The sequence below is a fragment of the Giraffa tippelskirchi genome, chromosome 4 (genome assembly GCF_054371585.1).
Source record: "Giraffa tippelskirchi isolate mGirTip1 chromosome 4, T2T-mGirTip1v1.2.pri, whole genome shotgun sequence".
NCBI classification, from domain to species: Eukaryota; Metazoa; Chordata; class Mammalia; order Artiodactyla; family Giraffidae; genus Giraffa; species Giraffa tippelskirchi.
The window spans coordinates 12194310-12208648 of NC_137278.1; the positions used below are offsets into that span (position 1 = coordinate 12194310).

Below are 14339 nucleotides of genomic sequence, written 5' to 3' on the forward strand. Positions count from 1 at the left end.
TCCCTCCCTCCTCTCCTGCCTCCCAGAAGTAAGTATTTGGCATACACTAGGCTGGACACCATCCTTAGCCTTTTCCATGTCTGCTGGGAACTCATTGAGGGTCCTTGGCCGACCCCATGAGGAGTAGCCCTCCCGACCTAGCTCTGGGAGTGGTGCTGCGGCCCGGAGTAAACAGTACTGGCTGCTCAGGGGAGGCTTTAGAAGGACCCTTCAAACTTCAGAGCAGGGTTTTGGCTCTGCTGCACTTTGGCCAATGATTTGCGTATTTTACTAGGAAGTTGGAGGTACTTCAACAAAATGCAGTTGGTTTGGGACTACTGGTAATAAACAGGGCCAGGTTCTCTGGATTTCTCTATAATATTTCTTTACTCTTAAATTTCAAAACATGAATGTTGATTGGTGTGGGTGCTATGCTGGTCACTTTCACTTGCACGTGGTTCTCAACCTTGGCCACGTTAGAGTCACCTGGGGAGTTTTAGGAACTACTAAGAAAGTGCCCTGGGTTTTTCTAATGCATGGTCATGGTTGAGCATTACTAAACACACTATCACACTCACCCCTGTTTAACCCCCAAGCAATCCCCTGTGGCAGGTGGTGAGAATGGAGATCCAAGGGTGCAGCCGTGTGAACACAGGGGCAGACCTGGGACTGGAACCCAGCTCTGTGTCCCGCTGCCCCATCTGCCTCTTCCTGGAGTGACTCAGCTAATGTTTATTGCATGCCAGGTCCTAGCCAGCCTCTAGTAGTCTGCCATGGGCTGGGAAGAGGCCGGTGGGCACAGGTGTAGGGGCTTGGAGGAGGAACGGAGGCTCTCTTCACCTGAGGGCATCAGGTAAAGGAAGGAAGTAACGTGAAGAAGGGAGCCAAAAGAGTGAGAGTGTGTGAAGCAGTGGGTGGTTGACAGTCCAGACTTTCTGGAAGGGAATAAGTGTATGGACAAGGTAAATGGCATCATAAGCAAGAAACATCAGCTGGGGAAGGTCACATAGAGCCTTGCATATCACGCTCGGGAGTTTAGAAACCCCACCTCCATCAACCTACAAACTTGCCTGAAGCTGTTCTACGCTGGCCAGCCAGATGGCAAACAGAGTCAACAACCAGAGCCCCTACGGAGTATTTAGCCTGTGAAGGGAGAGGGGGATAAGAGAAGTGTGAAACCCGGAGGCCTCACTGGTGTGTGTTGTGCGGTATGCCGCTGGGGCCCTGTGCACAGATGGCCTGTGTGTGGTTTATGCTCTTCTGTCACCATCTCAAAACTCCTTACCAGTTTTACCCTCGAACTTGTGCTCTGTGAATGGAGTGTGAGGGGCAGTGGGGTGTGCGCAGGAGCAGAGATCTGCACAGGGTGCTCCAGCTCACCCAGCACGCACAGAGCTCACTGGCAGAGTAAACATGTCAGTGTCTGCAGCCACAACAGGGGTCACTGACAGGCCCCCGAGTCCACACTCTGTGTCAGAACCAGAAGTTCTTCAACACTGAGAGAAGATGGGTGTTCTAGGAAGCACCAATAACGACCACAGAAACCTGTCACATTCCTAACTCATCCTTGTGGTAGCCAACCTCCTCCTCCCTTGATGACATGGAAGGAGAAAAAAAGATGGAGCAACCATCGTCCTTTTTCTTTTCTCATCAGTAAGCCAATACGTGAACCATGAACTTCCAGATGTCCAAGCCGGTTTTAGAAAAGGCAGAGGAACAAGAGATCAAATTGCCAACATCTGCTGGATAATCGAAAAAGCAAGAGAGTTCCAGAAAAACATCTATTTCTGCTTTATTGACTATGCCAAAGCCTTTGACTGTGTGGATCACAATAAACTGTGGAAAATTCTGAAAGAGATGGGAATACCAGACCATCTGACCTGTCTCTTGAGAAACCTGTATGCAGGCCAGGAAGCAACAGTTAGAACTGGACATGGAACAACAGACTGGTTCCAAATAGGAAAAGGAGTACATCAAGGCTGTATATTGTCACCCTGCTTATTTAACTTATATGCACAGTACATCATGAGAAACGCTGGGCTGGAAGAAGCACAAGCTGGAATCAAGATTGCTGGGAGAAATATCAATAACCTCAGATATGCGGATGACACCACCCTTATGGCAGAAAGTGAAGAAGAACTAAAGAGCCTCTTGATGAAAGTGAAAGAGGAGAGTGAAAAAGTTGGCTTAAAGCTCAACGTTCAGAAAACTAAGATCATGGCATCTGGTCCCATCACTTCATGGGAAATAGATGGGGAAACAGTGGAAACAGTGTCAGACTTTATTTTTTGGGGCTCCAAAATCACTGCTGATGGTGATTGCAGCCATGAAATTAAAAGATGCTTACTCCTTGGAAGGAAGGTTATGGCCAACCTAGATAGCATATTTAAAAGCAGAGACATTACTTTGCCAACAAATGTCCGTCTAGTCAAGGCTATGGTTTTTCCAGTGGTCATGTATGGATGTGAGAGTTGGACGGTGAAGAAAGCTGAGCGCCGCAGAATTGATGCTTTTGAACTGTGGTGTTGGAGAAGACTCTTGAGAGTCCCTTGGACTGCCAGGAGATCCAATCAATCCATCCTAAAAGAGATCAATCCTGGGTGTTCATTGGAAGGACTGATGTTGAAGCTGAAACTCCAATACTTTGGCCACCTCATGCGAAGAATTGACTCATTGGAAAAGACCCTAATGCTGGGTAGGATTGGGGGCGGGAGGAGAAGGGGACGACAGAGGATGAGATGGTTGGATGGCATCACCGACTCGATAGACATGGGTTTGGGTAGACTCCGGGAGTTGGTGATGGACAGAGAGGCCTGGCGTGCTGCAGTTCATGGGGTCGCAAAGAGTCGGACATGACTGAGCGACTGAACTAAACTGAAGCCAAAGACAGAGAATGTTAATAAAATATGCGTGTATCAAGAATTGAAATAAAAAAACAGTTGAGTTAGTTTTGTGCAGCATTTCCACTGTCTGCTAAGAACAAAACACAAATGCATATATGATTTACAAAATACGATTCCACATATGTTAGCATTTAGAACTGGCATTGCACGACACAAAGCTGAACAATTAAAGCCATGCTAATAACTTAAATTCTTATTTTTTTCTTTACATGGAATGACATTAAATAGCAAACTTTAAAAGCACCATAAAGAGATCATGAAGAAAAAAAAGCGTTATATTTTAGTACTCAACAGCACTTTTTTCCTGCTTGTTTCTTTTACACTGGGTTCTGCAAATTATGTTACCAGTCTCGGTAAAACCCAGTCTCTGCCCTCAAGAATAGTTATTTGTGCAAAATGTATTTGTTGTCATCTGTCTGAATCTTATAAGCAACCCTAAGAGATGGGCCAGCCTTGAGTCATTGTTGCAGATGAGAGAAGACAAGTTACTTGAGACCACGTGGCCAGTATCTTCAGAGTCCAGATTCAAGTCCAGGACTTTCTGACCCCAGGACATATTCTCTCTCCACCATGTTGTGTTACCTCAAATGAATCAGATTTCTTCTTCAGTTTTTTCAAGTTTTTTTTTTTTTAAAGATGGCTTTACCCAGAAAAACCAGAACCAACCCTCTGGTGAGCCAGTCATCACACTGTACTGTGCTTACTTGTTCCCTGAAGTAGCCGGACTCCTTGGTAATAGGAGCTTTTTTATTTTTATTATAGAAAATTTCAAGTATGTACAAAATATATAAGCTCCTATGTACCTATTGCACTGCTTCTACAACTATAAGTATTCTGTCATTTAAAAAATTTAATTATGGTGAAACATACATTACATAAATTTTACCAGTTCAACCATTTTTAGGTGGACAGCCCAGGAGCATGAAATATATTCACACTTCACATTGCCATGCAGCATCACCACTGTCCATCTCTAGAACTTTTTTCATCCTACAAAACAAAGTCTATGCCCTTTAGGCAATAGCTCCGCCTCCTTCCCCCTTCAGCCCCTGACAACCACCATTCTACTTCTGTCCCTATGAAATGACAACTCCAGAGACAAGGGAGTTGTCCTTTTCTTACTGGTTTATTTCACTTAGCGTAATACTTTTGAGTTTCATTCATACTGTAGCATGTGCCAAAAAGCCCTTCCTTTTGAAGGCTGAATAATATTTCATTGTATATGTATTTTGTTTATTTGTCTGTAGACACTTGGATTGCTTCCATTTTTTGACTTTTGTGAATAATGCTGCTATAAACATAACATTCTGCCATTCTTGTATCATCCATACGTACCTCATCCCCTCTCTACCCCTCATTTGATTATTAGTGTTACTTGTAGGAACTGTATTTTATTCATCTTTGTATTCCTCTAACTCAGAGCCTGGCACATGGTATGTGTTTCAAAATGTTTGGATGGATGAATCTTCCAAAATTATCATTTTTTAATTTAAGCAAGGTCCATAAAGAGTGGGTACCTCATTTTTTTCTTAAAATTGCAGGGTAAATATGCACATAAAATTTTGATAAAATTAAATTTGTGAAGAAAAATAAGAATTTGATGCTTTCAGTGTACATCAGCAGAACAAGGAAAGACGCTGAAGAATCTGATGGGAGATTTTATTTTTATGCCAGTACCCTCAGTGCTGTGGATAAAAGCCATTTATTTCTGGAATTAAACCTTTGGACTCACCAGCTTCACCTGTTATCAAAGATGGACTCATCAATAATGGAATCTTTGATTGATTCCATGTGTCAAGAAGATAATCCAAGAGTAAAATTTGTCTTTTCATAACCAAGTCCTTGATAGGGTTAAGCAGTTGTGTTTAACTGTCCTTCGGGTCAGGGACGGAAAACTCTACTAATGCGATCTGAGCTTGAACACTCACGGCCTGACTTGCCTGAATTAAAATCGCTCTCAGTCAGTAACCCCAGCACCTAGAGTGTCGCCCAAGAAGACAAAAGGTTTAATCAGCCTAACTGGAGAACTAAATCAGCACTTCTTACAAAGAAGGGAATTAACGAGACACCTTACCTACTCCCCTCCGCCGCTGCAGAGAGCAGAATGGGGGCGGCCATTTCAACTGCAGGAGGGGGTGGACAAGTGGGTGCAAATAGGTAGGCATTGAGTTGGGCCTGTGGCAAAAAGGACCTTCACTGCAGCTCACCTCCTCCCTCCTGGGAGCAGTTCATCTCTGAGGGGCTTGAGTGTCTACTCGGAGAACGTGAGGGGCTCCTACTTTGAAGAGAACGCTTGTGCTCCCCAGCAGGTGTCCAAGGGCAGACAGAATTGAGGCCTTCGAGAAAGGCCCGAGTCTACAGCAGACCGTACATGAGAGGGCTGGGCTTCAGAAGCCACCTTGTGTAAAATTCAGACTCTGCCCTGTGTGGGTCATGTGACCTGCTCCTCTGTAAGGATCAGGTGAACCATGAGTATGGTCACTTCCTTAGAAGATGAGTGCTGCAAGGGAAGGCACCCTCTGTGCCTGCTGCCGGTCAGACCTTACACATGCCTCTGGTAATAGCACCAGGTTAGGGTAGGACAGTTGCCCTGATGGTTGGGCACAGCTCACCTAACTCTTACCCTCCCAGGCTCCACTGAACGTGTCCACTTCTTCTCCCATGTTCACACCTGCTGCCCCGAAAGGATTAGCCTTTTCCTCTCTGACTCCGGTGGATATTTTGCCACCCAGCCCAGCAGCGCGACACCATAGGCAGTACTTGTTTCCATGCTCAGCTGACACTGCTGATGTTGTTCTCTGAGCTCTCTGCGAGAAAGGCCCCCTCTGTCACATTTCCCCTGAGTCCTTCCCATCCGTGCCCATGTCCTTCAGTTTGTTTCTATGGCACAGACATCTGACCAGGGGGATGTCATCTCCAGTAAATAGACAACAGGCCCCCAAATGTTCATGTCTCCCCAAAGATGAGATTCTTTCTGCTCTCCTACAGCTAAAACCTGCCTCAGGCTACTCTTCCATACAAATCTGATTGCAAACTTGAATTTTTTGATCCCTCAGCAGACTTCTTCTTCCTGGCAACGCTGGGCCAAAGCTCCAGGAATGATTGCTCACAGCTCCAATGAGCATTTCCTCTGAGCAGCTCTAAGCTCCCTGGACACAAGCGTCACTCATCTGGCCCTGTGCTCTGAGACCTCTTTACCATCCGGCTAAGCGGTATCTCAGCCACACGGAGACTGCAGGGCTCCTATGACAGGAACCAGGGCCACGCACATTCTGTGGTTCTTTAACCAATATCCCTGAGGTTCTGCTTAGGGGCCTGGAGTATAGTAGTGAGTCCAGCAGGGCCTCTGCCCTCTCGAGCCCCTGCTCATGGGGACACCAATGAAGATTACCCTGCACCCAGGGTGTACCAGGCACTGTGGGAGCACTGAGTAGGGGTGTGTGACTGCCACACACAGGCCTGTGTTTAAAGGGTGATAGCCAGAGTAGAAGAAACAGAGCTGGCAAAAGCACAGGAGGAAGTGGGAAAGGACCTGGCCTGTGACTAGGAGATACATTTGAAGCATAAGGTGTACAGGAGAGCATAGGAAAGTGACACAGAAGGACTCTGGGAAAGAAAGCTGGGGACTGCTCCAGCCCGCATGAAGCTTATAGTCTAGTGCAAGGATTAAATAAGCACACAAATGTAACATCTCCATATTCCTTGAGTAGGATAGTGACGTGATCCAATTTGCATTTAGAAATCACTCTGGCCAGAAGAATTAAAGTGGTTGGGGAGGAACAAAAGAGGAGAGCAACATAAAGTTGAACGCCTACCACAGCATCAGGCCTGTGCCAAGGGATGGAGAGCAGGGAACAGGCTGATGAGACGTTGCCCTGGGAAAAGGGACTCAGAAGTCTGATAGGTCTACTATGAGCTTTCATGGATGATGATAACTCCAGAAAGAAAAACAGATTTAGAGTGCAGTCCATATGGGATAGTAATTGGGAATTTGGGGGCCATTCTGAGTTTGAGGTTCCATCCAGGTGGGGATTGAGACAGGAATTTGGAATGAGAGAAGTCTGAACTGACAGTGTTTATTAGCAGTGATCAGTGTATGAGTGACATTGTGCTCATGGTTGAGACCTCCTGGAAAGAGAATTAATTGCCCTACTGTGATTCCCAGGGTGAGAAACTTCCAGACCACAGGAATGGAATTCCAGGTGGGCTTCTATTGGTTCTCACTGGCTGATCTTTCCACTTTTCAGCAAGGAAGGTATACATTCATGCCAAAGTAATAAATGTCATGAAAACTCTTTCCCCTGAGGAATTGATGTGTGTTTTTCTCCTCATAGACAGTGTAATCTTTGCATTCTTCCCTTCTTGCTTTGGCAGCCAGGAAGCTCAGAGCTAATTTTGTAACTTTATTTTATTTCATTTTAAGAATGTTTATTTATTTGGCTGTGTCAGGTCTTAATTGTGGCATGTGGGATCTTTAGTTGAAGCATGCAAACTTTTACAGTGACACGTGGGATCTACTTCCCTGACCAGAGATTGAACCTGGGCACCCTGCATTGGGACCACAGAGTCTTAGCCACTGGACCACAGGAAAGTCCCTATAACTTAACTTTAGAAACCATATAGGACCTGCGTATCCAGATGCTCTTTTCACAGATAAATACATTTTATATGTTTATGTATTTTCCAGCACCGATTTTTTTTCTTTGTTTTAGGGGCCTCAGTTCCTTTGTAAAATTAGGTGGGATACAACTGTATACAAATAAATATTCCTCTTACTCTAGTATTTTAAGGTCATCCTTGTGCAGTAAGTCTGCTCAGTTGCTGAGCTAATATTGACTGGATTTAAGCAGGAGGGACTGTCGGAATTTACAGCAGCTACACAGTAAATTTAACACTCACCTAACTCATTAAAGCAGGATAAAAGTGGATCTTCAAACGTCTCTGTTTGCCACCAAGTCTGTGAGAGGAGGGGTACCTTTAATTCACTTCATGATGTAGAAGTCTGATCTTTCAGAATTGAGAATACACTGTTGAAATTAAAGCCTTGTCTGTGTAGATGAGTACTCCAAATACCTTCAAAGAAGGATTGAGGTGTTGACTACAAAGATGGGTGGTTTTTTAAGCCTAGGGTGTCGTTTTCTTGACTCATAAAATGTGGTTCGGTAAAAGCAAACTTCCTTATCAAACAGCATAAGCACAAAGTTACCTGGGTGATAAATCTTATTTTTGATCATCCCTGGTTATTATTTTAAAATTATAACTTGCTACTGGTTAAGATCACTCTATAAATGGTTTTCAAACTGTGTTCCACTGCCTTAGAGACTGCAAAGGTGTGGGATGGGGGGAGGGGCACGGGGTGGAGAGAGGACCGCCCAGCAAGGAGAGCCCAGCCAGCATCCTGACCCCCAGCACCCCCAGAGCAGCTGGGCTATTGAAGGTAGCAGGGCTCCTTCTGCATAAGGTGCTATCCAAAGAGCGGGTTCCTCTCCTACGAATGCAAAGAAAAGTTTGGGAATCATCCCGTTGAAGGGCACATCTCATAACTTGCTGTTGGGGTATGACTGTGGCTAATATGGAAGCGGCCGGGGTTTGGAATCCTGCCTTTCATTCCCACCCTGCCTCCTACCAGCTCTGTGACCTTGGGAGATGTCTCTTCCTCTCTGAAATATCTTCCTCATCCGTAGAGTAGAATGCCACCAGGATAACAGCCACTTCACAGGTCTGTGAGGATTAGGTACATCAGCGGATATAGGAGTGCCACCAGCCAGAGTTCAAGCACTGATGGCCATCACTCCTTCCCTCTAACCCTCCTCTCTCCGTCTCCTCTCTGTCTCCCAGGAGGAGCCAATCACCTTCTGTGAGGAAGCCTTCGTGTCGCACTATCGCTCGGGAGCGATGAGGCAGTTCCTGCAGAACGCCACCCAGCTGCAGCTCTTCAAACAGGTGCCCGGCCTCCCTCGCCTGGTCTGAGTCTGGGGCCCCAATGGGGTTTCTGCAGCCGCCTCCACTCTAAGCACTGAGGCTGAAGACATGGGTGGGACTCAGTGCAAAGAGACCTAGGGTCTGGGGAGGGAGACTGGGTAAGGAGGGTGCTTAGCCACCAGACAGTGCCTTTGCAAATATGCCATGCAGTTTTACAAATTATCATAAACACACAGCCAGTTTTTTATTTTTATTTTTTTAATTAGTTTATTTATCTGTTTTTTAACTTTACAATATTGTATTTGTTCTGCCATACATTGACATGAATCCACCATGGGTGTACATGTGTTCCCCTTCCAGAACCCCCCTCCCACCTCCCTCCCCATCCCATCTCTCTGGGTCACAATTCCAAAGGCCTTTTCCTATCTTGGCTCTTTGGTCATATACTAAGGGGCCCAGCTGAATGGCCTTCCCCTGTTTCTTTGTACTAGCTGTTATGCTTTTGTTCTTTCTTTGTGTAGTTTATCGATGGTAGATTAGACCTTCTCAATTCCGGCGAGGGCTTCAGTGATGTTTTTGAAGAGGAGATCAACATGGGCGAGTATGCTGGTGAGGGCAGTTTATTTTTCCTTGTGAACTGTGGCCTGTGTGTGGGATTGGGGTGTGTTCACAGGAGTGGCCATGACTTCTTTTTTCCTTCCCTGGGGATTAAAGAGAGACTGATTTCCAACTTGGCCTTGAAACGTTGGAGGAATTCTCTTCCCTTTTTGATGAGGTGTGCACCAGTCCAACTGAAGTCCTCCTTCTTGGGGTCACTTGCTTCCCCCCAGGTGGGTGAAGTCTAGATAACGTAGTGGCCCCCACAATGCAGTGGAAAGCACACAAGGTATTAAATTAGGAGGCCTGGATTCACTGCCTAGCAGTGAGGACTTGGTCGAGTCATTTCACTTCTTTTAGCTGAAGTGTTGTTATCTGTTCACAGAGTGTAATAGTGCCTACCTCACAGGAGTCCTGTTGAAATGAAATCAGAGACCTGAGGAAAGGTGTGTGCAGACACCCAGGACAGACCCTGGCACAGAATCACTAACTGTTTCTTTAAGACGTGAAGATCATCGCAGGGTACCCTGTCTCTGTAGACTTTTAGAACCAGAGGAATCAGGCTCTCATTTTTTCAGAGGAGGCATCTGAGGCCCAGAGAAGTGTTAGAGGTTGACCCTGCCTCCTGAATCCCAATCCGTCCACCTTTCCAAGTCTCAGAGCCTCAGTCTTTGTCAGCAAAGTAAAGCTAAATGCAAAACAATGGTAGTCAGCTACAGGCCCCCTCTTATTGCTGGGCATGTGTCTGGTCTGGACTGTGCTGGATAATCTAACTGGCAGGACATAAATTCATGGAGCCAGGCATTATCTCACCTACGAACCCCTTTGTCAGGCCCGACTAACCTGTGCTGCATGGAGAACACAGTAATCAATAAAACGAGTGTGCAAATCATTGATGAGCGTTTCCTGAATGCCTTCTGTGACCACAACTCTGTACAGTAAGAATGAGAGGGGGCCCAGTTCTGCCCTCAGGGAACTTTTAGACTGCTAGGAGAAAACTCACAACTAAAGACAAATACAAACTAAACCATTGCAGGAAAAGGAGCAGACATAGGTCTTTGTGCAGGTAGAATAGGGCTCTACTAATGTGCACTCTGTAACATGAGAACTTTACAACGGAGGTGTGTCCTAACAGTTGAATATGGGTTTTGGGGAGAAGACAGGCTTCAAGTGTTGATAAACTAAGTCAAGTCCTTCACTCTTCTAGAAAAGCTGTCTGCTGATAAGACCTCCTTCAGTTCAGTTCAGTTCAGTTGCTCAGTTGTGTCCGACTCTTTGTGACCCCATGAACCACAGCATGCCAGGCCTCCCGGTTCATCACCAACTCCCGGAGTTTACCCAAACTCATGTCCATTGAGTCGGTGATGCCATCCAACCATCTCATCCTCTGTCGTCCCCTTCTCCTCCTACCCTCAATCTTTCCCAGCGTCAGAGTCTTTTCAAATGAGTCAGCCCTTCGCATCAGGTGGCCAAAGTATTGGAGTTTCAACCCACCAGATAAAATGAATCCATTCCCCACAGCACCCCCTTTTCCTTTACCTGGTACTACTTTAGCATAAGGAGGGCCAAATGTGTGCTTACACTGGACACACAACCCTGTGGTTCCTGCCCTGGCATGACTCTCAGAATTTTAGAGAACACGGACCTATAGGTGTTACTATTCTAGAGGTTTGTTCAGGGGAAGGAGTGGGAGAAGCTTACAGAGGAAATGACTGAGCTGGTCACTGAGTGTGTGCAGCAGAGAAAGCAGGGAACGGCAGCCAGGCAAGGCGAACAGCATTTGGAGGGCATGGACGGCTTGAAGGATGCATGGTCAGGGAGCCTGAGGTTGTGCAGGACGGTAGTACAGCACGGAGAGGCAGAGGGTGGGCAGTGCCAAGACAAGATGGAGGAAGAGAAGCAGGGTTGTTAAGGGGTCTGACCTCTATCCACTAGGCAAGGAGGAGGATTTGGGTTTGTACTCAGGACACTGATAGGATCAGATAGTACTCTGAGAAAGAAACCTGTGGCAGCAGCTCCTGCAGGGAGGGGGGCGTGAGAGCCTCCATGTGGTTCTCCAGATTTTGAACTTTCCAAGTCCTGCATGCTTGAAAGCAACTTGAGGAACTCCTGAGGGTGTATGTATGACTTCTCTAAATACCAGCTTCTCTGCCTCCTCTTTCCCTAGGGAGCGATAAGCTGTACCACCAGTGGCTCTCCACAGTCCGGGTAAGTGTCACCCCTGCAGAGCTACCTGGGCCCCTCCTTGGCTGCTGGGCACCCTCCTCCTCCCCTGCCACCCACAATGCTGTCATTTGGCCCAGGGCACTGTGTGCACCCAGCTGAAGATACTTTTGTTTGTAAAGCCAGGCCATTCTGGTGCCAGGTGGAGACTAGCAGGAAGAGACTGTCCAAAGCCCGCCCTCACTGAGGGTGATGAGAGCCAGGAGAAGCTTCCTTGTCTCAGGAAGCAGGCCGAGGCATGTTGAAAGGATATTGCCTCCTCAGATGATTTCCAAGGGTCTCTCTCTAGGGTCAGACCAGTTGGGAACTTTTCATGAGAAACCCAAAAATCGGTCCCACTTCCTGCTTTGAAATATGTTTCACAGCACAAGGCTCCTGGGAGGATGGAAAATGCATCATTGAGGGTTTTCGTCCCCTCACTATCGTTGTAAACAGTTTTTGATTGTGTTAGAAGCCAGGTGCTAGGGCTTCAAAAGCCACTAAAGAATTCAGATGGTTGCCTTTCCTTAAACGGGTTCATCAGTGAGTACATACTGGAGACTTTTTGGGTGCCGGGTGCCGCACTGGGTACTGAGATCCAGTGGGAAGCAGGACACAGGCCCTGCCCTAGGGGAGATCCCACTCTTACTGGGGAGGCAGGCACATAAACAGGCAGCTCCAGCATGGTGTGATAAGTGTGCTCTCCTGCTCGTGGGCCAAGCACGCTGCTGCCAAGGCGGGTCCCTTGGAAGTGGCTGCAGTTGGCCGAGAGTAAGCAATTCCTCAATGAAAGGTTTCTTTTGTTCTTCTCGAATGGCCAAACATGGCACTTGGCAAATCACAGACAAGCAATAAGGACCTGTTGATTGATTGATAAAGGGAGTTTTAATACTCTAAAGGACCATTGAAATAGGATACTGAGTAATTTTGGAAAGCAGTATGGAACAAATGAGTGGGTGAAAATTTCCTATTATCCTACAACAGAGAATGCTTTCTAGGTCAAATTTTTGAAGTTTTTAATTAAAGCTCAAGATTTCTAATATAGGCAGTTACCAAAAATTGTGCTAAAAGTTAATCCCAATAATTACATAGTATATCTGACTCTTTTGTATATGCCCTGGATCCAATTTCTCTTTCCATTCAAATCTGTTGGGATTGTTGCAGAAAAACCCGAATGAATCTTTGGGCCAAACCAATATCTTTCCAAACCACCACAAATCTGATTATGTGATGCACTTGGTTAAAAATTCTCTGGAGTATGGACTGCTCATGCTGGCCCTCTATGGTTGACCCCATCTGGCTCTCAATTCCACTTGCCAGTCCTCCTATGATGCACTGACCGTTGTTACTCACAGAACATGCCATGGCTTTGCAGCTTCTGTGCTTGTTTATGAGCTGTTTCCTGTCCTTAGAATGTCCTTATCCTCCCTGTCCCCAATGCAAGCTCCTACTCGTCCTTCATGGACCAAATACTTCATCCTCTGATGCCTTCCCCACCCTGCTACACAATGAGCTGCCACCACCTGCCTTGTGCACATGGCCAGTGTGGTTCTTGCCACCTTGGGTGGCACTTGTTTACTCCCCAGACTGGGGGTCTTTGAAGGCAGAGACTGGCCCTCTAGTGGCTTGGTACCCTCAGAACCTAAACCAGGGCATCCCCACAGTGAGTCCTTAGAAACTGTCCAGAGCCTCTGAGCTTCATGTGCATTCGTTGCCTCCTCTGTGTATTGGGAAAGCCTTCCCCCCTTCTCTTGCTCCCCTGCTCTCCCAAAGAAACAGAACCAAGAAATCAGTATGTTGGATTTATGCAAAAGTATAAATGATGAGCATTTGTGGCTATTCATTCTTTCCATTTTGTTAAGATACACATGTTAAGGAAGGCAGTCTACCCAAGAGATTTTTTTTAAAAACAACACAGAAAACCAGGTGGAAGAAAGTAGGGTGCGTGGCTTAAGGTAGTCACAGTAGCCAGATAACCTTGCCTAATCGGCCCCCAGTTTCCTGCCCCGGCTCAGTGTTAGCATCCATTATTATTAAACTTATCTTAGTGTTGTCTATGGTAACTAGAATTTGTTGAGAAGCTGTAGATCACTCCAGGAAAAGCTTTGCCTCAGAGAGCCTGTGATGAGCTTTCCTCCCAGCCAGCAGACAGGTGCCAAGCAAAATACTGAGCCTGGTGTCCCCCCCTCAGCTATTTTATCATCATCCACCATCCCCATCCCCCCCCGCCCCCACACCCACCCATAGGGATTCTGCTGTGGTCGGAATTTAATTGCCCAGGACCAGTCACCATCTAAGCCTGTTCCTCTAATTAAGTTACACACTTTTGAAATGTTGCTTAACTTGATTAAAGAGAAGAGGTCTTTGTTGCTGTTGGCCTACTATATCTTCAGTCCAAATTGCTAACTGACATTTTTATTATAGAAAGGAAGTGGAGCAATTCTGAATACTGTAAAAACGAAAGCAAACCCGGCCATGAAGACTGTCTATAAGTTCGTAAGTACTGGTCTTGGTCTCAGGATCCAAACAGATCTGTTCCTGAGCATGACGACAAAACTCTTAGCCTGAACCCTGTGTTGCAGAGCTGATTTGGGGGCTGCTGTGTTATTTCCTAAAGCTCTCAAAACTCTCAGAATTGTTTAGCGTTGATGTTTTATGACCAGGTCAGTGACATTTTTTAATTTAAAATGTTTCTGCACACAGTTGCTGCAATAGAGAAATGGGAGGCTACTTGTT

At 46.2% G+C, this 14339-nt stretch overlaps 1 protein-coding gene across 3 annotated transcripts in view; it reads left to right on the plus strand.

The window, feature by feature from the left end:
* Positions 1-14339, plus strand: part of DENND1A (DENN domain containing 1A) — a 537858-nt gene that overhangs the window by 460333 nt on the left and 63186 nt on the right. For all 3 annotated transcript variants that reach the window (XM_081588650.1, XM_081588651.1, XM_081588652.1), the window contains 4 exons: positions 8721-8825; positions 9326-9413; positions 11569-11609; positions 14028-14099. In XM_081588650.1, coding sequence (XP_081444776.1) covers positions 8721-8825; positions 9326-9413; positions 11569-11609; positions 14028-14099 — 306 coding nt within the window. The remainder of the gene's footprint in view (positions 1-8720; positions 8826-9325; positions 9414-11568; positions 11610-14027; positions 14100-14339) is intronic.